At 40.1% G+C, this 23041-nt stretch overlaps 2 protein-coding genes across 3 annotated transcripts; one reads left to right on the top strand and one right to left on the bottom strand.

The window, feature by feature from the left end:
* Window positions 1–854: 854 nt before the first annotated feature.
* LOC113159188 (serine palmitoyltransferase 2-like) lies at window positions 855–17156 on the bottom strand. Of its 2 annotated transcripts, none has more exons than XM_026355742.1 (12): window positions 16832–17156; window positions 14788–14982; window positions 13698–13852; window positions 12460–12608; window positions 10899–11023; window positions 10061–10154; window positions 8849–8954; window positions 7927–8146; window positions 6312–6438; window positions 4843–4978; window positions 4599–4728; window positions 855–2633 (listed from the first exon to the last, which is right to left on the bottom strand). In XM_026355742.1, exons 1-12 carry the CDS (start codon window positions 17105–17107, stop codon window positions 2514–2516), a joined length of 1833 nt encoding a protein of 610 aa, XP_026211527.1. In that variant the 5' UTR covers window positions 17108–17156; the 3' UTR covers window positions 855–2513. The 2 variants fall into 2 exon arrangements, with proteins under 2 accessions (XP_026211527.1, XP_026211526.1); XM_026355741.1 differs by having other exon boundaries at window positions 16829–17156.
* A 337-nt stretch (window positions 17157–17493) lies between these two features.
* Window positions 17494–22840, top strand: LOC113159187 (semaphorin-4E-like). Its single transcript, XM_026355740.1, has 15 exons — window positions 17494–17822; window positions 18338–18437; window positions 18765–18904; window positions 19166–19228; window positions 19316–19411; window positions 19612–19711; window positions 19851–19961; window positions 20141–20286; window positions 20381–20556; window positions 20677–20827; window positions 20920–21142; window positions 21253–21371; window positions 21495–21661; window positions 21766–21815; window positions 21931–22840. The coding sequence occupies exons 1-15, from the start codon at window positions 17736–17738 to the stop codon at window positions 22578–22580; spliced, it is 2379 nt and encodes a 792-aa protein (XP_026211525.1). The 5' UTR covers window positions 17494–17735; the 3' UTR covers window positions 22581–22840.
* Window positions 22841–23041: the final 201 nt, after the last annotated feature.

The following is a 23041-nucleotide window of genomic DNA, read 5'->3' on the forward strand; positions in this document are numbered from 1 at the left end:
TGTGATGATTAGAAGTACTGCTGAAGACAAAATAGTAAAAGATGTCAAAACTATAAATTCATACTACCAAGTCCATTGGTACTATTGAAACTTTCTGACAATATTATCTGAAAATCAACTGCTTCAAAGGCACTATATCAGAAATAATGATGACGACCATCATTCTTAGGTTAACTCACAGTAAACAAAATATTCCAAACAGCTTCTTGTCAATATAAACTCTGTCTCTATCTTTCATAGTTTTATTTCACGTCCTCTTCTGTCAGCAAACCTTTTCCTGCATCTCTGTTCTAACTGGAGACACAGGCAGAATGAGATCGAGGATCGAATCCTTAAAAAATTCACAATAGGTCACCTGGTTATTAATTAATAAAGTGCCAATACTGCTGAGGGGAACTGTAGAGTAGCTCTGTAAAAATGTTTCTTTCAATATTTGTGTGCAAACAAAAAGACATTCTGTATTTAGTTGAATAACATTGGAACTCTTATAGAACATAGACAATCATTTGTGGTTCAGATTGAGACTTCTTTACAGTAAAGTAACCAAGTAAGTTTGTGTTAGATGAACATCTTACTTTCACAGTCAGCTGCCTTCATCAAGGAGTGTTACTGAGTCAAACCTCAGACAGACAGCACAACAAAAAGACAGGAGTTCAAACCAAACAGAAAAAAAAAAAAAACAGATTTGTTCGCAAAAAGAGAAGCAAGGCAAAAGTGCAATAATGCACATGTCAATATCCAAAACCATGCAAGCAAACACACACACACACACACACACACACACACACACACACACACACACACACACACACACACACACACACACACACACACACACACACACACACACACACACACACACACACACACACACCCAGTCACACACTCATTAAATTATTAAAGACTTCTGAGTCATATCACACTTTGTGATTTACAGTGCATCAGACAAAGCAATGAAGTTATCGCCAATAATCACCCAAGAGATACAGTGGTAAATAAGAAAATGCTGAATCAGCTAAGTTAGCTAAGTTCAAGTAATCCTTTAGATATGAGATAACATCTAAACTGCTTTCCTGAAGTGTAAAACCGGAGCTTACAGCTGAACTACACTGGGCAGATACTGGCTTTCTAGGAAAACGCCCACTTTTGCTTTCTGAAAGCGTGGTCCATAAAGACAGTCGTCCATAAACACCTTCTCACACAGTGTGATTGGAGTAGTGAGATTTAATTAAGCTCTAATTATGTTAAATTAGAGGGAATTCTAAATGCTAAAATGTCAATGTATGCAACACAATAATTCAAAATGATAATTCAATTAGTGCACAAAAAAGAGCCAATTAAATGTTTGGAATGACTAATTAGCTGTTGATGTACGAGTGCTACTTTACAGATGAGGGTTTTATTGTTTTGATTTAGATTAGAATGGATAAAGATATGCTTGATAAGGTTTTAGCATTTAGTGTTAAGTAGATAAGAATTGTTGGCGTTATGATAACGGGCCTAGTGTCATATACTCAGTTCCCATATTCACACTCACATTTGGCACAACTTAATTAAGACAACATAAGTTCTCAAGCTGTAGTTCATGAAAACATTATGCAAAGAAACTTAGTCATTATCTCACTGGACAAAACAGTTTGGAAATTAGGCTTATTTGCTTTCTTGTTGAGAGATAAATAATTGGCACAGGAAAAAGTCAATGTGCTTATCAGAGTAACTGTCTGCTGTACATCTCTGTACTGCTGAGTCCATGTTGATGAGGTACCACATTTAATTCTGTGGTTCTGTAGATTTAGCTGTGTAGAAGAACCAAGGTTGGAATGATAACTATGCCATGTGGTTAAAACGTTGACTGATTTAGAAATGTTTAAGCAACAATATGACCTCTCCCTGTTGACACGGGTAAAATTCTCAAGGTTAACAAAACAAATAATACAGATGGATGCTTGAACAAGGACAGTCTTTGTATTTCAGCCAGTTCATTTTTAAGTAATGTTCTTTAACAAACAGATGGGGTGAAGTGTTTTCTGCTTTCAGACTCATCTGAATTGTTCTGGACTAAAGATGGAGCTGCTTTTATTCCTTATTTTGATGGATATTTAAAATATATCTAACTTTACACTGTTTAAATTCACTGCAGAAGCTGATGTTTGTCCACAAACGTAACAAGGCTCAACATGACAAATGCTACAAGGACTACATACAGACATACCCACTCCACCCTAGCAATAAAAAAACAAACAAACAAGAGTAATAAAAAGAACAGATGAAGAAGCAGACATGCCGTTTTCAGTGTGTTCGTCTGAAGTTGTGCATGTTTTTATGTAAGGCAAAGTAGAATTAGATGACAGTCTTGAGTGTTTTTCTTTTGTTAGGTAGTTACACGGCAAGCTAGTGACATGGGGCACCTGTGCACATCTCATTCCTTGTGGAAGACTTGGGATCAATCTTGAACCGTGCTGTATTTTCTGGGGTTATTCTGGTTCACGCCACTTCAAGACAGGAGTGGTTCATCAGTCGTCAATGTCCTCATACACGTCATTGTCCAAGTGCCGCAGCAGAGAAGGCAGTTTTCTGTGTCTGGAGTACTTGAGTTGAAGAAGGTCCCCTACCTCACTGATGACGCTCAGAGCCTGTGGGGACATTTATACAATAAAACAAACTGTCAACATGAAGGGCAATACGCGGCTCCAGGAAATTTGAAGTTGCAACAAGCAAGGATTTTAATGGGGAAAAAAAAAAACACACCTGTCGTGTAAGATTAAATCGGAGTAGTGTTGAAACACCACCGACTTCAATGCTGCAGTTGTACCCAATTTTTCATTCCTATTACTTGGGTGTTAAAGTCACCAGTAGGACGCATGTTTTTACTGATATGTCATGTAAACAGCAGAAAGTGTTCCTTCTGCCTGAAACCATTTTAAAAAGAAGATATTCAGGATTTCTATGTAATGTAATTCACACTTTCTAAGTTTCAACTGGTTCAGCACTGTAGTCAACAATAGAAAATCACTGTGTGTACGGGTCCTTGGCTAGATTGAAACAAAGGACATGGCAGTTACGTCTATAAGTCTGCTCTTGCAGCAGATCTTCATCCATTCATATCTCCATTATTATCTTACCATTGACTATAGACATTTATGCAAATGCTTGCCAGACCACTTGGCCACAGAATCACACAGACTCCCAATGAAGTCCTTTTGTCTGTCTTCACTTCTTTAGGTTGGTTTGGACTGAGAGCTGACATTATGTTTAGTAGCAGGATATTGATGTGGTCAATGAAATGAAATGAAAGGTCTTTAGAAGGATAAAAATACAACAAGTGCAGTTTATATGTGCTGGGGCATGTGTGTGAATGACAAGATAAAACTGCACAAGCTCACAAGCAGATGAAAGAAACACAGAAATCAACATGACACATCAAAGTAAAAGAGAATGATACAGAGAGGAAGGCTAACAGAGGGAGATTTTAACATCATGACAGATAAAAGCACTAGAGCTCTACAATACTCCCACTCCCTGTCTCCTATTTTCCCTTTTCTTTTCACTTTTTTTCCCGAAGCACAAGAAAAATAATAGGACCCAAAAACAGCCCTTAATAGACAGCACTTCCTGGAGACACAGTCTGCGTCTGAGCCAACTTTGCCACAAGAGCACCCCAATTAGATAGGAAACGCACGTTGAACCACTGTGTGAGATGATCTAAACCTCATGTTAAAATGAGAGAAACACCGAGACAGGGGCTGGGAGAGGAAGAGCATGCAGGTCTACAGTGAGCTCGTTTCAGCAGAAGAGCCCTTGTTGAGATGAGTGGGCGGCTTTTTGATGTGTTACCAAGAGCAATCAAAGCTCTGCACTTACACAGACCAATTCAATGAGTAAAGGGGACGGTTAAAGTGGAGCGATGACCTCCAACACAGGGAATATAGTGCGGATACACTGGAAATTAACTTGCAGCTGACACTTGACTGTAGATTTTGAATGGAGTCAACAATCAACTGGACTTTTTCTGGCTCTCTTCATCCCAGGGTGACACGTCTTTTTTCTGGCCTCCAATTACCGACTGTTTTTCCACTTATTAGACTGCCCTCCTTCCCTGCAATGTCACCACAATCTCTTGGCTTAGTTTCAAACAACTTGAAGGTCGTTACACTATCTTGGAACAATCCTTTAAACTGTATAGCTCTTGATGGTAGCAGCTACTACAGAAATGAGCCTGCAGAGTGTTGAATATTTGGATTTGCACTCTACTCCACTGTGTGGACTCTGAGTCTAGTTAAAAAGCCTAATGTTGGGCAACTTTGATAAAATTCTGGTGTGTGCAATTAGTCAGAGCCCCCCTGAAACTATATTTAGCAAAGCACCAATGAGCTTAATGCTAAGTAAAGAAATTCTCACAACTCAGAGAACTTAACTGAAGTTTTTTGCTGAATATGGTTTCAGCAAGACTTTTCTCCTGCGTGGAGGTCTTTGTAAAAAGACAGATGAGACGCTGAACACAAGTTGTGTTCAGCATTCAGCAAGGAGCTGGAAAACTATACAGATTATAGAAAAAAAGAATTCATCAATTTGTCATTAAGAGACAAAAATTGAGTTACCCTGTCCAGCATGTCTTTTGTGTGTGCGGCTGAGATGCAGAACCGTGCCCGGGACTCGATGATAGGTGTAGCGGGGAAGCCCACGACCACCACCCCGATGTTCCTCTTCAACATCTCCCTGCCAAACGCTCTGGAGGAACATGTGAAGACAAAAATGATTAAAGGACAAGAACTTCTTATTGTCCTCGTTGATTAAAATGCTCCAGCTGGAGTTAGTGTATCATCTCTAAAGCCCGGTGCTCACCCTATCTTTGCAGGCATGTAGAGCATCATAGGTACAACAGGAGAGTCGTTGTTGCCGTAGGTGATGAAGCCCATTTCTCGAAGCCTCTTACGGAAATAGACCGTGTTGTCTGCCAGCTGTCGCACACGATCTCTGCCTGGTGACGGTGAGAAGAGATGTCGGAGACATGATAGCAAATGCAAAACATAAAAGCAATCATAAAGTTTGTTGTCCAGCACCTGCTACAACACTTAACTGTGAACATGTTGAACGTACAGTCTCTTGTTTATCTCAGGCATTTGTTCGTAACTGAATCATGCCGTATATTTTCTCACATGCTGATGTGTTATTAATGCAGCGTGTGGATATTTATAGAGCAGCACTGAAAGGCCTATATCTCTATCTGGTTTAAAAGTTTCATCAAAACACCAAAAAAACTCTGGATTGAAAATAAATGTATACCAAGTGTCAGCTAAACAAAGACTGCTCGCCCTCCATCGTGTTTTTTTGTTTTCCTTTTACCAGATTTGATATTTCTGGTTGGGAAAAAAAACAGAAAAGAAAAGGAATTATTTGGATTCGAGGTAATGATGCTTTGAAAAGATGAAAAACAAGGAAGTTTGACAAGCAGCTGAATACAATCGCAATTCATGAGACGAGTGTTACAGCATCCAGGCACATGGGAAGACGAGTTCTTAGTTTCGCTATAATGTTTCTCTTCTCCCACAGGAAATCACTTCACTGGGTTCTTTGAAAAGCAAGGTTTGCCTCAAACACAAGACTGCAAACTCTTTTTAGTGTGCATACAAATTTAGATTCACAGCTACCAACAGAAAGTTACTGGAGATAGCTGCAAAGACGTACCAGATTCACAGTGTTTTTCTGACCAGACAAATGATGTGAGTCTATGCTACGACAGAAATGTGTTCAAAGACAGCGCAAGGACTAAATAATAGCTCTCTAATAGTAAGAGCCTCAACCAATCCAAAGCCTGGCGATCCTTCACAACCATCCACTCATAAACAAGTTATCTTAGGTTTTAGATCGAGGTCAGATTTTCTTCAAATCAACATAAACATTTTGCAGGTGGACGACAGATACTATTAGCTCCTCTTCTTTACAGAATAACTTACAGCTGTGCTGTTGGATGCATCTTTGATTTTACTAGTTTGCACTGACACCTGGTGGCTAATAATGACCAATACAGCATCTATGATTAGCATGAAAAACACTGGTATTTAGCAAGTCCCAAATAAAAAACAACAACAAAAACAAAAACAAAAACACACAATATAAACTATAAAACACAAGCTGACTATATAGTACATTTATTAGTTTTATAAGAAAAAGCAGAAAAAAGTAGAAAAAAAAAAGTAGAAATGGCATTTAAATGAGTACCATTGTTCAGTTTTCATTTGAAAACATCAAGGGATGGTAAAGACATGCGAAAATATCAATATTGTGATAAACAGATGTAATTGTGAACTCACCTATCGTTGTGCCATCCTCTCCCATAATGCACTTCATAGAAGTGATGATTTGCTCCACCACAGGAGGAGACATAGAGGTGGCGTAGACAGCACTGTGGGAATTGCAGCGCAGGTACTCTATAAGCTCCTAAAGCCAGCAGATACACAGGAGATGTAAGGAGATACGCATAAACAATGCTGTTTTTATTACTCTTTAATCTCCACAGTCATGACTGATTTGGGACTGTTTGTAGCTGAGACTTGGTGAGGATTAGGACGGACTTACTTCTAGCTTTACTTGCTGATATGATATGAGTTGGTTAGTCAATAAAATTCCCCCAAAACATGACTGTAATACAAAATATACAGTCAGACGTATCTGGTTCATCCAGTATGGTGGATTTAGTACGAAGCAATCAAGATGTGATTTATGTGCACACTGTCTTCTTTGATTGTGTATGAATTCAACCATTTTGATGGACAGATCTCCAAATTCAGAGCTTGTAAGACAAACCAACAGAATTATGAATTAAATTGGCAGTTTTAATATTTGGTTGCAAATCCAGTGCAGCCAGTGAGTCTGGAACACACAGATATCACCAGATGCTAGGATTCTTCCCTGATGATGCTCTGGCAGGCATTTACGGCAGCTGTCTTCACTTCCTGTTTGTTCTGAGGGTGCTCTGCCTTTGGTTTTGCAAAGTTGAATGTTCTGCGGTAGCCAAGTCAATCGTCTGGCGCGAATCCAGTTAATCAAGCGCTGCATTTGCTGAAAGCTCAACTGAATGCAGAACGCCCCAAAAACACACAGGAGCTGTACACAGCTGCAGTAAAGGCCTGGCAGAGCATCACCAGGGAAGAAACCCAGCATCTAGTAATGCCTGTGGGTGTGTTCAGAGCCAAAATAAAGAACACTGTGACGCTGTCCAATTATATATGGACCCACTAGGCTAATACATGTAATGCTATGTGTTTTGTGTGCATTAAAGATGAGGAAAAATGTCATTCTGACAAAACTCAAAAGACTTCTCAGAGTTTTTTTTTTTCCAAATGTCAACATTCAATGTTTGCTGACACGCCGGTTAACACCCTATCCTGAAACATGCTTTGTTCATAAAAAAATAAAAAAAATAAAACAGAGCACGTGCTGAAGGTGGTGAGAGTACTGTGACACAAAGCCATTTCACATTTTCACTCTTTTTAAACTGCTCGCCTGCTCGGACTTACACATACATTCATATGTATATGCACTGTGTTTAAAACCTTATCAGTTGAGAGATGTCACCATCCTCTTAGCATTTCAAGTTGTTTATGTTATGAGGTCAGCGTCTCTGTGTTTTTAAAGTTGGTGTTAACATAGCGATGAATTGAACAGGGCTTATATGTCAGGAATGCAGCATACATCAACGGCAAGGCTGTGAATCCACATTGCTGGGATGACAGACGTCCTGTTGTCCCAGGACACTGAAGGCTCTGACGCTGATAAACTGTTTGCACTTACAGCATTCACAGTGGGATTCTGAACTGGAAAACTCCCTGCATCTTACGAGTTCAGGATGTTCTATGCTGCCACTGGTCTCTCATATGTGCACAGCTTGCCCAAACCAAATGAAAGAAAACAGTTCTTCATCCTCACCCGTTTCCCTGCGATGTATCCCCCAGCAGCTCCGAAGCTCTTGGTAAAGGTTCCCATCATGACATCCACATCGCTGGTGTCAAGGCCAAAGTAATCGACCACACCTCTTCCCCTTGGGCCCAGAGCCCCTATGCTGTGGGCCTCATCTAAATAAAGGTATGCCTGGTAGCGTTTCTTCAAGGCAATCACCTCTGGCAGGCGTACTATGCTTCCCTCCATGCTACAGGGAGGAAAAGGCAAAGTAGAATGTGTCAAAGCTAGTGTCATTTTTTTCCTGAAAACCCAGAAAATTTGAGCTAAAGAGAGCTAAAGCTGCCGGAGCCTGTCAAGCAGAGCGACCTTTATTTGACTAATGAGCTCAGATGTCATGTTAACATATGAAATATGATGGTAATAATGTTTACAATGTCACAGCAACTCGTAGCTGCAGAATATAGTGCACCACTGAACCGGGCAAAGAAAAGTAACCCATTAAAGTAGCTCCCTGTGTGTATGAACAGTAAGAGATAACCAAGCACTGAATCAGCTCTCTCAACCAGCAATCCAGTCCCAGAGGCGTTGACACTGCTGAACCTAGTGGAATCACATGAACCATCAATTGAAGATGTTAACTGCTTCTACTGGAAACCTGTTTTTGCTTGTGTTTGTGTGCATGCATGCTTTGTCTAGTTTCTAAACTAAAATTAAAAACAAGCTTAAAGTAAATCACTGGAATAAAAGTGAGAGCTTTTGTTTAGTATGCAACTTACTGAGTTTTCTATTTGTTGAAGTCAGTTGATTTATGACGTTTGACAACACCCTAAATCTGATCTGAAGTCAGGTAGTCGACATGTTGAGATCAGGAATGAAATCATGAGGACAACACCACTTTTTGCATGGTTTACAGTAACAAGAAATGCCATAAATACTCTAGACAGGCTACCTGTAAATGCCCTCCACCACTATAAGGATCTTCTTCCACGGTCTGTGCGTCCTGGGCTGCCCGTGAACTATGGCTTCGCTCAGCAGTTTCTCAAGGCTCTGCATATCTGAAAAGAAAATCAAGAGAGTGTCACACTCCAAACTACTGTTGTGGTACCAGAAGTGGTTGCACGAAACCTCTTGCAGCTGTTGTGAACTGGAAAGTTATTCAAAAGCAGTTTGAACATAATATGGAGAGGTTTGGAAGCTAATGGTTAGAACCAGCGTCCAAAAGAAGTAACTTTTTGACCCACTGGTCAAGGTGGCTGGTAGATTTTTTTATTGTGCCAGTTCTCAATTTTCAGAGTTCTATACTTAGTGTTTGTAAAACAAGCATGACCTACTCTCTAGTTGGTCTCTGAATACCTCACCCAAAAGCATACACAAAACAAAGATGATCTATATTCTGTATGTTCCATGAATGCCTCGCTTTTACAATATGCTTCTGGCAGGCAGAAGTAGACTAGATGCTACGCAGGGATATATTTAATGTATTGTAAAACCAGTGCACAAAGGCAAGAGAGTAAAGCACTTACAACAGGAAGAAATGAAATATGCAACATCCCACACCATTCACGCAAATGTTCAACCAACCTGATTGACAGGTCATGTTGCAAGCTTACCTTCTGTGCTTGTGTGTTTGTGTCAAATTCCAATACAAAAGACAGAAGAAAAGCAACGCCGGCATTGTCATTACTGTATTTCAGAAAACGGACACAACAGTGCCACGTGTGAATATTATGAGATATGTGTTAATGAAAACACGTTATAGCAGAAGAAGACACACTATACTTAATGAGAACATAACTTTTCAACAGCACACATGTTGACTTTTGCTCTGAGTAGATGTTACTCACACCATTAAAAAAGGCTTTTCTATCTGTTCTACATCTAGTTCAGGGTGACAGCATTCACAGTAGCTGACAGACTTAATATGAAACTGAAACACTTGGGTTGGTCAGGTTTTCCCAAAATACTCTACATTATTATCTAAAGACTACAACAGAGAGAGAGCATGGAGGAAAAAATTCCATCTACTGGAATGAAGACAAAGGCAAATCACTTCAACTGCGGGACTGGCAAACAGAAAGAGATACACTAATGCATGTGTACAGAGAAAATACATGCAGGTAGGAAATAAACTGGCAAGAGAACTTATTAGTCACTGACTCACTGTTGTGTTTGAAGACTCTGATGGTGGACCCGGAGAGTCTGGCTCCCAGTACCAGAGAGGCATGGTTCAGTTCATCACTCAATATCAGACAGCCCTGCAGGACATCAGACCAGCATGAACTGGCATAAATTATTCATACATGTGATTTGTTTTTAACTATTTGAAGTGGCAGATACTTTAGAATCACAAGTACACACCTCCTTAAAAATCACTTTATTGATTATGTTATTTTATAATTAAGCAAGACAACTCAACGACTACTCTGATGTAAAAAATGAAGCCCTTTTCACCAACAGGTCTGCATCATTTCACAAGAACAGCAGAGTTTAGAGCAGTAGTTCCACACGACACTGTTTCAACTCAACATAGTGAAGTATAAACTTTGCAAATGTCAGCAGCAACATGACAAAACTGAACTCCTCTGTACTTTTCACACTGACACACAGTCAGTGACAACAGGAAGCATGTTCTCCTGATATGAGGACAGAGGCTGGTTGTGTGTCTGTATCTGGTGCTAGTGGCGATCTGTTTGAGTGTGTAAGGGAAGTTGAGACTGAACTCAATGTTACACAAAAAAAGGCTGTGCTTAACACTGCAAAAACAAAAAAGCTAGGTAGTAAACTTATTCCATCTTTGGCAATTATACAGAGTTCACAGGCCAATACAAACATACATTTACGTAATATACAGAGAGGGAGAGAGGAACACAAAGGAAATAGTGCTGGGAGAACAGAAAGGAAATCTGCTGGGGTAATAAATAGGAAGTTAAAGAGTAGAGATAAGCACTGTATGCTGCAAGAACAACTCACAGCTCTACTGAGGTCACCTGTGGTCTTACCTTGCCAGCCAATGCTGGTATGTTCATGGAGTTGGTTGCAAACCCCATTCCGAATGCCATGGCTGACTCCACGCCTAGGAACCTAGCTACCACTTTCTCCATCTCCTCATGTCTGTCCAGGTTGCCTAAGGTGCAGACATGCAGGTTGTAGCTATACAGTACACACACACACACACATACCAGAAAATGTGACATTTTGGAAATGATGCTTATTTCTTTTCTTGATGACTTTCAGATGAGACATCCAGGTGTAAAAACAACCACTGGTGTTTTTATGTTGGATATTATTTGAATGTCTCTACAGTGGCTTTTTTGAATGTTGTCATCACTGAGACCAGTGGTGCCCGTTGACTGATTATTTATAACAATAACAGAGCCAGCTGAACTATAGCTTAATGTTAAGAAGAACTAATCACTTTGACTGATCCTCAGTAACACCACCAACAGAAGTAGCCACAATTTTCTCTGAATTACCTTAAATGAATGAATGTTTTAAAAAAAAGAAAGAAATATTAGGCTTTGCTTGTTTTTGGTTTTTATTTCAGTAGAATATTTCAAATGACTCAGGGAAATGGCCTAAACTAAAATGATGGTACCTTTAATCTAATATTCTGTTGCTTTTGTGAAAATCACTGCAAACGAGCAAATCCTGTAGTTTTCAATTAGATGTCTGCACTTTTCAGCAGGAAGTTTGGCTATTTTTGCCCTTATTTGAGAGTAAAGAGGCAGAGGTCAACTATAACATGGGAGAAGAGAGGTGAGCCCAACATGCAGCACCCTTCCTAATCAAACTGACCCTGATATTTCAGGGTTGAAAGCTGCTTCCTCCTGATTTCAGTAAAATTCACCTCAGGGCTCACTGAACGCCACCTCAGAATAGTCCAATGTTTAGTTCCTAGCCATACTGGGGTGCTTTTTTAAGATTCACCGCACCCAGCGCCACACGAAGTGAAGTAGACCCAAAACAGAGAGTGATACAAACAGGCCTTGATGTAGCCTGGCCATGGACTTCAGCTAATATTTATTTGGAAGTTGTCCTTGGCTCTTTGTCTACCATCTACACGATACTACTATTCTATTTGGGGTTGATGTTCTTCCTACTGCCACATCCAGGGGATAGGCTACAGTCCCATGGACCAAACATGTCTTAATATTTGCAACAGCAGTCAACCCACTATAATTTACTCTAACTCTCTTTGCTTTCTCAAAGTGACTGTTTTTCCCATTTAATAAGCTGAATGACTAATTACAAGATTGAAGACAAAACATATATAATATTAATAATATGGAATACATAACAACTTGTGTTTTCTTCTGTTTTTGTAGATGGGTACCAATGAATTCATTCACGTCAACATATGTTACACATGTTTAATTAAGTTCAAAGTATATTCAAAATTGTCATAAAGAAAACATGATATCTGCACTGCACTCAGAAGTTATCTGTGCTGTGCAACACTGAACAGACTGCTTTGTTTATGTTGATATATATATATATGTCACACTCCAGTGGCAGCAATACCTGTGGGGGTGTCTAATGTGTTTCAGTGTGTGTTTATACCAGTCTCCTGCCTCGTGCTTGCTACTCCGACACCGTACTTCATGGTGACCTCGGCTACAGAGTCAGCACATGGACCTGTATTCTCAGCGAACCCGAGGTAATTATATGAGCCCAAGTTAATCACATCCTGCACTACCCGACCTGTGTACCTGCATGGACAGGGAGAGAGATAATCACACAGGAAGTAATCAATACGAGGAAGTTAATGTTTTGTAGGCTTATTGACACCCTTAATAATAGTTATTGGTGCAGCTAATTAAAGACTAGATTGAAGTTGTGTGAAACGCTGGACAGCATGAAAGTCTTTTTTTCTCCAATTTTTCTTTTTCAATCTCAAGCGGGGCCGACCACGCTGTTTGTTGCAGCAGTCTCCTTTTGCAATGTGTCATGTCCGACTTCACACACTTCAGCGAACACCTTCCACTGCAGCTGCACTCCATCTTTCTCCAAACAGGAGTGAGGAGTCAACGTGACAAATGTTACGTGGGAGTGATGTTAACGCATAAACTTCAATCACGTTGTTCAGTATAAGGTTTCACTGGAACACAACCCAACATCACACTTAGGAGAAAATGTGAAAGCCCATAACAGAATTGATAGGACTGTCGCAGATGCTCCTTATTATGTCTATTTATTAGGATGTTATGAGCAGGTTATTTAACAATGTCAAAATAAACTTGTCAGAGGTCTCAGGTGGACAAATAATGTGAGGACCACACTCTTTCTTAGTTTGAAATACACACTAATACGATAGAACCACAATAAGCCAATACTGTAAATACTTATTATAATAATATAATAATTATTAGTTTAACTCATTCATTTTTCCTGTTTTTTCCATAGCAGAGACCAAATGCCTTAAATGGCCGATGACCACAGGAAGCAATTTCACACATATAAAAAAAGATCACTTCCACTCAGAGCCAGGTGCCTCTTTCACATTATATTATTGTGTTTTTATATATTGTCTATTGTGGCAGGTCTGACCAGTCTATGGCTGTGTAACCTTGCTCACTGTTTTTACAGACTAGTAACATTATCCAGTCCTTTGTCTAAAGTGAAATATGAACCTTTGTATTTGTGGGAGATAAGACTGTTAGCACAGTAAGTGGGGCATGAACCAAACTTCTCCTTTCTATTGACTCACTGTGGACTGCTGTCTGAATACATTGATGTTCATTCAAATCAATTTATATATATATATTTTACAGTCTTGAATAAAGGTATGTCTTGCTCACTTAAAGGTCCAGTTGTAGTCATGGGACTCTCGTTCTAATAAATCCATTTTGGCCCCAGGGACGCTGCATATCGGCCTGTTCCAGTTGTCCCTGATCCGCATGTAAAGATTCCTGGTGTAAAAGTTCTCAAAATCCTGGTAGAGTGGCACAAAGTCCTGAATAAATGGAGAAAACACAATGAAAGAGGTGCATAATCTTGAGTGTCTAAGATAGAAAGAATTCCACCATTAATCATGCATGTTTAAAGTTAGTGGAACTGCATGCCATTCATTCTTTTGAAAAGCTTAGCCAGAAAAGAATTTAATCTCGAGAAATATAATCTTTCCATTTTAACACATGCCTCAGGGAGCTGGATAATTTTCCTTGGTTCTTGGAGGAAGCATCCGTGGGATACGCTTGGGGTGACTTCCTCTAATGTACCCCAGTAACTTCCTTTCTTTAATATAACCAAATACTTAAAACAATGGACTTCTCTATCACACATTACATAACATGTGGAAAACAATCTGAGTAGTCAAGGAAATGTTCCAAATGTGCTGATAACTCTGCCACCATTAGGCAAAAATGCAAGAAAGTTTCATATAGTAGAAGGAAAAGCAAATTTAGCTATTAACTTCACTCAGCTCAAGACATACAATCTCTCAGCATCAAATGTGAGAGCATGTATCACGGCTTCTAGAGCTGGAAAGATTTGTGATTATGCACATAACACTTTGGTTCAACGTGGTTAACAAAACAGTAAATGGATCAGCCCTGTGTGTGCAGTTGCTATTACTATTGTGTTACTATAATGTTTCTACATTTAGTCATGTAATTAGAGTTCAGTCTACCAAATCAGTTCCATTTAACACCTGAAACACAATTATTCTCACGCCATTGTCCCTGTGCAGCCAAAACAGTGATGACATTCCAGTCATTATGAAAATAGTCCCTCAAATTACACAGCGTAGTTATTGTCGAGACAAGTGAAAGCTTTTCTAGACATGCCTGATGACGTGTGTATACTCATTCCTGAATTTATTGTGTTTATTGGTTGGGTATTTCACATTGTTCTGGTAAATGACTACATTTCGTCTGTGGCTTCTTTAACCTTTTGTTCCTCCTTCTCTGTGGCGATGTAGCACTTTTCGATCTTCCAGTGACGGAGATAGTCACGGAAGTAGCCGAAGATGGTCAGGATGCCATAACCCATGTAGGTGAGAACTGCCACCAGCATGGGCGTCTCCTCAAAAGACTCAATGAAGGGCCGGCTGTACAGGCTGTCATGAGGTGACGTTGCATAAACCTAAGCAATGTGGAAACAAGAACATTTACTGACACATCATTAAAGGGATTGCATATAAAAAAACACAATAATGTTGAACTACTGTGATCGGGACAGAACAACTGAAGTTTTTGTTTCTGATTTAAGTCAGTATTAATGTTCACTTGTCACAGTTTTAAACCAAGATTGATCGCTTTGTTCTTTTTTTGTTCCTATATTTCTGGTTCTTTTTTTCTTTTACATAAATCAAAACCGAAAGAACCCCAATTATTTTGTTTCTTGTGGATAGAAATGTTAAGGAACCCAAATGTTCAGGCTGCATTATCCTTGTTTGAGTCATTTTAACCAAACAATTTACATATTAGATTATGGCTTCTATATTTGGGCATGTAAACACAGTATTATGTTTGCCTTCGTGTTTGATAAATAGTGAAATGACATCATGTAGAAGAAAATGCAGAGCCTCTGTAAAGCATAGTGGCAAGAAAACAGTACAAGGTTACACCTTCTGTGTGTACACAAGACAGCCTATAAAAACACTTTCCTCAATAATGTTTAGCTGGAATAGTTTGGTATTTGGAATACTCTTTATGTAAAGTTATACCCTGATTTACTGTGATGACAACTCATTTCCCCTTTTTGGAAAATTTAAGTTTGCAGAAATGTCTGCGACTCACTTTAAGATGTATTGTAGATGTGGCCAAATAGTTTTAAGTTCCGGTGTAGACTTCACAGAAAAGACAACACTGTGTGACATAGGTGAACAAGGGAAGATCTGACTAACAAACACTGTAAGTGAAGACCTGGTTGTGCTAAATAAATTTGTATCACAGAACAAAGCCATCATGCACTTGTCTCTATGCTCATGACCATTACATGCTAGAAGTGATGCTTACCCACAATCTAACCACATAATGTGAGGGGATCTGCTAATTGGGCTGGTGACATAGCATGCATCCAAGGGTGGAAATATCATTAGCCTGTCTGGAAAAGGCTGGTTAACGGCACGCATGGACAGCTTTCAGTAAATGGATGCACTGTTTCAGTTTCTTCCTGAACATTCATTTACCACAGCTTCACTCCCAGTTCTAAAAGAGGGAAACTCGCTCCAACAAAATGGACATTTTCCAACATTTTCCTGCCAAACATTTGCAGCTTTAAAGCTTGCAGCCAATAGAAGATGAAACTGGAGAGGGTTTAATAGGTCAATCAGAGATGAATGAGGGTAGGGGTGGCCGATTAGAAGTATACAGTGAAACACACACTACTCTAAACAGCACTACCTACACTCAGCTGATAAAATATGAATGAAACCTGCAAAGTTATTGACATAATGAAGTTGTCTGATCAACTCCGATGTATCTACATTTTGAGATACTGTATGGTTATTTAAATAGACATGTTATAAGTCATATATTCGGCACAGATATAATGCACTGAACCGTCATGGAAATCAGTGCAATGTACTGTACAACAATCGGGACGACTGAGAGCAGTAGGAACCTCATTCACAAAGTTGGGATTTTAATGTATTCAAGATGCTGCCTGGACCGATTCTGATTATGCCGAATTAAAGGAGGTCTTGAAAAGATTCAGAGACACTTTCTGGTTCGCGTTTTTAGGTAGAAGATACCAGTAAGAATGAGCGAAAGGTAAATCTGAATGTTTTTTTTCAATGGAGTTTGACGTGTACTCTGTTTCGATGACAGCATGTCAGGTTTTAGCAGCAGGACCGGGTCATAACACTAATAATAACACGAACAGGTAATGTCAGTGGCAATGGCAGCAATTGCTGTGTCGCCACGGTTGTTTCGGGTACGTACGGCAGATGCTACCCTGCCTCTCCCCGTCCCATCCCGGGCCTCACCTCCTCCTCCTCCTCCTCCTCCTCCTCCTCGGCTTGGCAGCGGTGGAGACTCTTCACCAAACCGTTTCTCTCCGGTTTCAGTCCGTTTTCCAGCCGCTGACACGCTCCCCCGTTGGCTGATTGGGTCGCGGGGCTTTCAGTCATTGCTGCCCGGCGGTGGTGGAGCCGCGACGGCAACTTGCGTGTAGGAGCGCGGAGCGTGGCTGCGGTGCAAAGCGGCGACAGTGACCGAGCTGGGAGCGTTTTACAACCGCACTGCAAACTCTCCGTCTGACACATGCAACACTCGCACTCATCACACACACACACACACTCTCTCTCACACACACACACACACACACACACACACACACACACACACACACACACTGTGAAACCTGAAAATCCAGACTAATACCGGAAATCAGCACCTATCAATCAAACAAAGGGGGCGGTGCCTCATGAATAAGGCTCATTAAAATATAAAGTCATCACCAACATACTGACTGTTATATCCAAAGAATACACCGCTATTAGATATATTATTAGTTTTGACAACATTTCATATATACTGAAATAATGAAATTCACTAATCCGACAACATTATAGGAAAACCCACACACAAGAGTCCCAGAGGGTTAAAATAAGGGGTACTGGATCTTAATTTTCCATTTCAATTTGTCAGGTCCCGAACATGTGAACATACATTATGGGCTATATTGTGATATAAAAATATGAGCTACTCAGGAACTGCATGTCATTTTGCCATAGTGTGAAAACCCCTGTCTCACTCCTCCCTCTAGCGGGTTAATGTGCATCATTTAAAACAAAGACAAAAAAAACAAAACAAAAACAAACTAATTTTAGAGGTAGGGGCAACGTAGTCTCTCTTTAGTTGGGTTAAAACGTTTCTTTGCCTTCTTAGCACATGATGAAGCACAACAGGGTAGTAGCATTGAGAAGTTGGACAGATGTTTGCGCTGTGTCTACAGTACATTCAAAACCAAATGGCATGGTGAGAGACGGAAGCTTTTAAACAAGATTAGGCTTCAATTCAGTTATCATCTTTTAAATACAATTATCTGGTGGGCATAAAACCACAGTAATCCTGGTTTGTTTTGTTAGACCGTTTTGTTTGTCCGAGTGTAAGACGTGCGCATTTACGCAATGGCGACTCAATGCGCCTTCTGTACAATTCGTGCTGTCCGAGTTCAGATATAGTTTATTGCTATATACCAATAATAAATAAACCGATCAGATCTGTTTTGGTGCATTGTCTCTTACCCTCTTAACGTTAACTCTTCCTTTCGGCCCAACTTCTGTTTGGATCCGGGGTCTCCACACCATAGTCTCACTATGCTGTGCATTCTGATTTCCATTGATAACTGCACGTTACATGCGCCCATATTAGTCACTAATTGAAACACCAAATGAACATAACATTAAGTCAATTAAAAGAGATTCTGAACAGAGAGCAACTCAGCTTCTATGCGCACCATATAAAGGCGTTTTTCTTTTTGTGTCTTAAAGGACAAGATGAGCCCTCCTGTGGCGATCTTTTATCTGCTCCTCATCATGAAGGATGGCCTTGTAATTGGCAGCAAAGTACGCAGAACTGTTTTCTTCCAAGGTACAACATCATATATCATCCTGCAGATGATCAGAATGCAGCTGGCACTTTGAAGGGACATCCCATCTGAAATGAGACTGTCTCACTACATTGACATCTATCATCTCTATGTTCTGAACTATACATATGACTCCATAGAGACAATAAATTGCATGAAATAATATACATAGCAATAGTCTAACTATATAGCTGAATGCTGCATTAGTCCACATAGTGCTTAGACAGACACATTTGGAAAAGTAAGGAATAGAATACAGCAAAATTGTATTAAAACATAAATCAGAAACCTGTATTAACCTCCAGCCTCTTGTCCTCTCTCTCCATTAGATATGAACTTGAAGCAGTTCAGAGAGTCTGCCAGTCTGAGCTCTTTGACCATAAGAGATGATGTGGGCCAGCTGGTTGTCGGAGCCAGAGGGAAAGTGTTCACCCTCAGTTTGGAGGATATCACTAAAAAGACTAGTGAGGTAAGGCAGTTAGGATTGGCCAGGCTTTACAGGTTTAGGCATCATTGAATGTGCAGGACATAACCTATGAGTTTCACATACTGAAACATATAACTGAAACCCAAAGAGACATGGGGTACTACGTATCAGTATCTGTTCTTCATTATACTGACTTCATACATGACAACACTGAGGGAAAAACAATGAGGAAAGCACAGACAACCTTTCAGTAATTCTTAAAAGGTTTTTTTCATCTAAATTTTAATCCATTATCTTTTCTAGGTCAAATGGACAGTGAGCTCACGAGAGAAAGTCCTTTGCCAAATGAAGGGCAAAGATAGTAAGGTACAAAAAGAAGCGAATATCACTAGATATCAGTGTATTTTTTTTTATCATTCTGCACTTTTATCCCTTTATATGTAATTTCTACAGGAATGTGATAACTTCATCCGAACTGTACATACAATGGAGGATGGTAAAATGCTCATCTGTGGGACAAACGCTTTCAACCCAGTATGTGACTTCATGGTAAGTAATAAACCATGTACCATTGTAGTTAGTGAACCTCTGAGGTCTAGTAGCTGGAGATTTCCCTACCTTTGGACACTATCAAGCAAGATGCTAGCTTCATATTGTATTTCTCCAACAGACCTCACAGAGAAGTGCATTTCCCTAAATGTGAAGTTTTTTCCTTCTGTTTAAAACAACCCCGGATTTTCCTTTTACAGAATTTTAAAAATGGAAAAGTCTCCTTGGATGGAAACAAACATTCTGCAAGGGGGAAGGTTCCTTTTGACCCCTACCAACGCTTTGCTTCCTTTATGGATGGTGAGGAAACATCATTTAACATAAGGCCTACTCTTCACTTGTTGACATTTCGTGTCCTCTGTCGTGGCTTATCTCACTAACAAATATCTGGCAGTCAAAAACTGAGGGCTTTGCTACAACACTGCTTCCTTTCTGACAGGAAACACTTTGTACTCTGCTTCTTCCTCCAACTTTCTGGGCACAGAGGTGTTCTTTCAGAGACATGGACTAAACCCTCTCAAGACTGAGATGAAACGTTCCTGGTTAAATGGTAAGCAGTTTTTTTGTGGGGGCATATAGTACCTAAATCATCCTGATTACGATAAGGTGCTGAGAACACACTGTTTCATGTCACAGATCTTAATTGACACAGATTCACGAGTTGTATGCTGTTATTTGCTTTCAGATAGTTAAAATCCTAATAAACCTTTACATGTTAAATTTTGTCAGAGCCTAGCATGATTTCCATAGACCTGGTTAAAGTAAGCAAACACAATGTTGATGGTGAAGACGACCAGGTGTTCCTGTTCTTCACCGAGAATGCTGTGGAGGAACGTCTCAACATTAAGGTGTCAAGGATTGCCCGTGTGTGCAAAGTATGTCTCTAATGTCCTTAGATGCTACAATGAAATACTCCTTAACTATACACACACTAGATGTCAGTGTAAATCAATGAATATGTTGTTTTAGAGTGACTTGGGGGGTAAAAGGACCCTGCAGAAAAAGTGGACGACTTTCTTGAAGGCCCGTCTGGACTGTCCATTTGGTGATGTCGGCTCACCCACACTTGTTCAGGATGTTTTCTTGGTCGAACACCAAACCCACTGGAGGGATAGTGTCTTCTATGCTGCATTCACCTCCAACTCGTAAGTTGCATGTCTGCACAGAAGGTAACACATCTGCACAACAACGCTATGTCACGAGTGATACATACTGTAGGAGCAGGAACAGACAGCAACAGAAAACATTTTTTGTATTTGTCACAGGGAGCCCTTAGGTGGTTGCAGCAAGTCTGCAGTCTGTGCATACAAGCTGTCAGACATCAGCCAGGTGTTCAGTGGAAAGTTTCTGACTGAAAGGGATACTGGGAGCTGGAACACATACACAGAAGAGCAGCCTTTCCCCCACCCTGGCTCAGTAAGTCTCAGACCAAGAAGGATTATTATATTTGGGTTACATTTTATCTGTCATAACGTTGTTATCAATCTGTTTTTGCCTAATTCTCACAGTGCATTAATGATGGAATACGGGCCAAAGGTGTGATGACCTCTCTTGACCTCTCTGACAAAACCCTGCTGTTTGTCAGGAATCACCCCCTGATGGATGGGGCAGTTACACCCATAACTGGTAGGCCTCTGTTGGTGCAGACGGAGATTCGATTCTCCAAAATTGTTGTGGACCAAGTCACATCATTAGATGGGCGACAACATCAAGTAATGTTTATTGGCACAGGTATGCAATTAGAATGTGCAGACATCATGCATTGACAATTGGCAATGATACAAATCACGAGCTACACTGACATATCAACTTCATGTTGAATCAATTCTTCTCCCCCTCAGACTCTGGCTGGCTGCAGAAGGCAGTGAGATTTGATGGTGAGGACAGTCGCATCATCGAAGAGCTGCAGCTCTTCCAAACTCCTCAGCCAGTCAACTTTCTCCAGCTCTCTCTCAAAACAGTAAGCCCCAGTTCATATGCAAAATGCTGAAATACCCGCATCTCATTTAGATTTGAGTTTTATGAATGTCTTTGCTGTTTTTTTGGATAATAATGATAAGTCTAAATTCTTTTATGTCTGCAGGGCCAGTTATACAGTGGGAGCCATAATGTTGCTGTTCAGGTTAATGTAAGGGAGTGCAGCCGCTACACATCATGTGATGACTGCCTTTTTGCCAGAGACCCATACTGTGGCTGGCACCAGATCAGAAGCCAATGCATGTCTATTGCAGGAACCTCAGCTAGGTCTATGTAAGCAGAACATGTTGTTGATGATCTGTTACTTACCAGAACACTGGTTTTAGGTAAATCTGTGTGTGAGCTTTGTTGTGAAAGCGGTATTCTTTATCTTGTAGGATTCAGAATTTGACTGATGGAGACATTCGAATGTGCCCAACCTCTGACTGTAAGTTAAACATCTGTGCAGATGAATAGATAGTTTTATATTAACGTTACATTATGGTAGTGAGAGATACAAATTTAAATATTATACATTAAACAAGCCTGAATAATCTCTCTAGTGAAACCCACAATCGTACACCTTGCCACTGGGAGAGCGCAGTTTCTGCCATGTTCCCCTGAGACCAACCTTCCAGTCAGCTGGCGGTTCTCTTCTAGCGTCCTGTATCCTGGTCCTCAGCACACTCTGATCAGCCAGGGTCTTGTCATCAGACCCTCCTATTCTGATGCTGGCCTTTACACCTGTGAAACGGTGGAGACAGTGAAGGGTAAAGAGCACCATAAGACTGTGGTCCAGTACTTTGTCCAGATTCAGGACACTAACAATATTATCAGGAACCTGAAGGTGACTGTGATCACCTTGGCTGGTTTTGCCACCGTGCTGATATTGGTCATTTGTCGCCTCTTCCTGATCAGGCAAATGGCAAAAAAGCAGAACCACATTGGCTGTGCCAATGAGAACACAAACAACAGTCAAGGGATCCCTGTAAAACCTTTCTGTCACAGTGACAAGACCAAATATAGGAGGATGCCAAAAGGTCACATCTGGCAGAGGAGTGCCCCTTCGCACACACAGGTCAACAGAAAGAGTGATGCTGAGAGTGTTATATCTATACTTATTCTCCCAGAAGTCACTGTGGCAAAAGTTGCTGAGGAGGGGATGGCGGAAAATGATGGCGATGACTGCGTAGTTATTGCTATCGAAGAGTGACTCCACTCTATTACACTTTTATTGTATTGCATTACACGTATGTTTGAATAAACACAAAAAAGAAAGATAATCCTGCATGTAGAGGGACTTGATAATGAGGGACAGGGAATGATATCACTGGTGTTTACAGTGTTTACCAGATCTATTGTTTGCTATTGAGAAAACACAATCCTCATAAATAATCTATTTGCAATACATGGAATTAGTTGTTTGTTAATTGTTTGGAATCTTACTTGTAATATTAAACGTTAACTATATCTTTTAACCTATTAGATATGTAAGTTATTATTGGAAAATGAAAAGTGACTAAAGGTTTCTCTACTTGTGGTATACTATAATATACAATACACATGGCCGCTCAAAACATTCAACAAAAACATTCCTGTTGGTGTAAGAAAAATAAATCAACTACTACTACTTTCCATATTAGTTACCTAGTTATCTATCTTAACATTTTGATC

This window comes from Anabas testudineus, chromosome 12, assembly GCF_900324465.2.
Source record: "Anabas testudineus chromosome 12, fAnaTes1.2, whole genome shotgun sequence".
NCBI classification, from domain to species: Eukaryota; Metazoa; Chordata; class Actinopteri; order Anabantiformes; family Anabantidae; genus Anabas; species Anabas testudineus.

Bases quoted from the DNA above. Each gene is read 5' to 3' on its own strand.
- LOC113159187 (XM_026355740.1), top strand. From the start codon at position 17,736: ATGATGAAGCACAACAGGGTAGTAGCATTGAGAAGTTGGACAGATGTT. The intron at 19,412-19,611 runs GTAAGTAATAAA...TTCCTTTTACAG, and splicing joins ACCCAGTATGTGACTTCATG to AATTTTAAAAATGGAAAAGT. The intron at 20,287-20,380 runs GTATGTCTCTAA...ATGTTGTTTTAG, and splicing joins GGATTGCCCGTGTGTGCAAA to AGTGACTTGGGGGGTAAAAG.
- LOC113159188 (XM_026355741.1), bottom strand. From the start codon at position 17,107: ATGTGTCAGACGGAGAGTTTGCAGTGCGGTTGTAAAACGCTCCCAGCT. The intron at 14,983-16,828 runs GTGAGGCCCGGG...CACATTGCTTAG, and splicing joins AGGAGGAGGAGGAGGAGGAG to GTTTATGCAACGTCACCTCA. The intron at 13,853-14,787 runs GTTAAAGAAGCC...CCATTTATTCAG, and splicing joins CAGAGAAGGAGGAACAAAAG to GACTTTGTGCCACTCTACCA.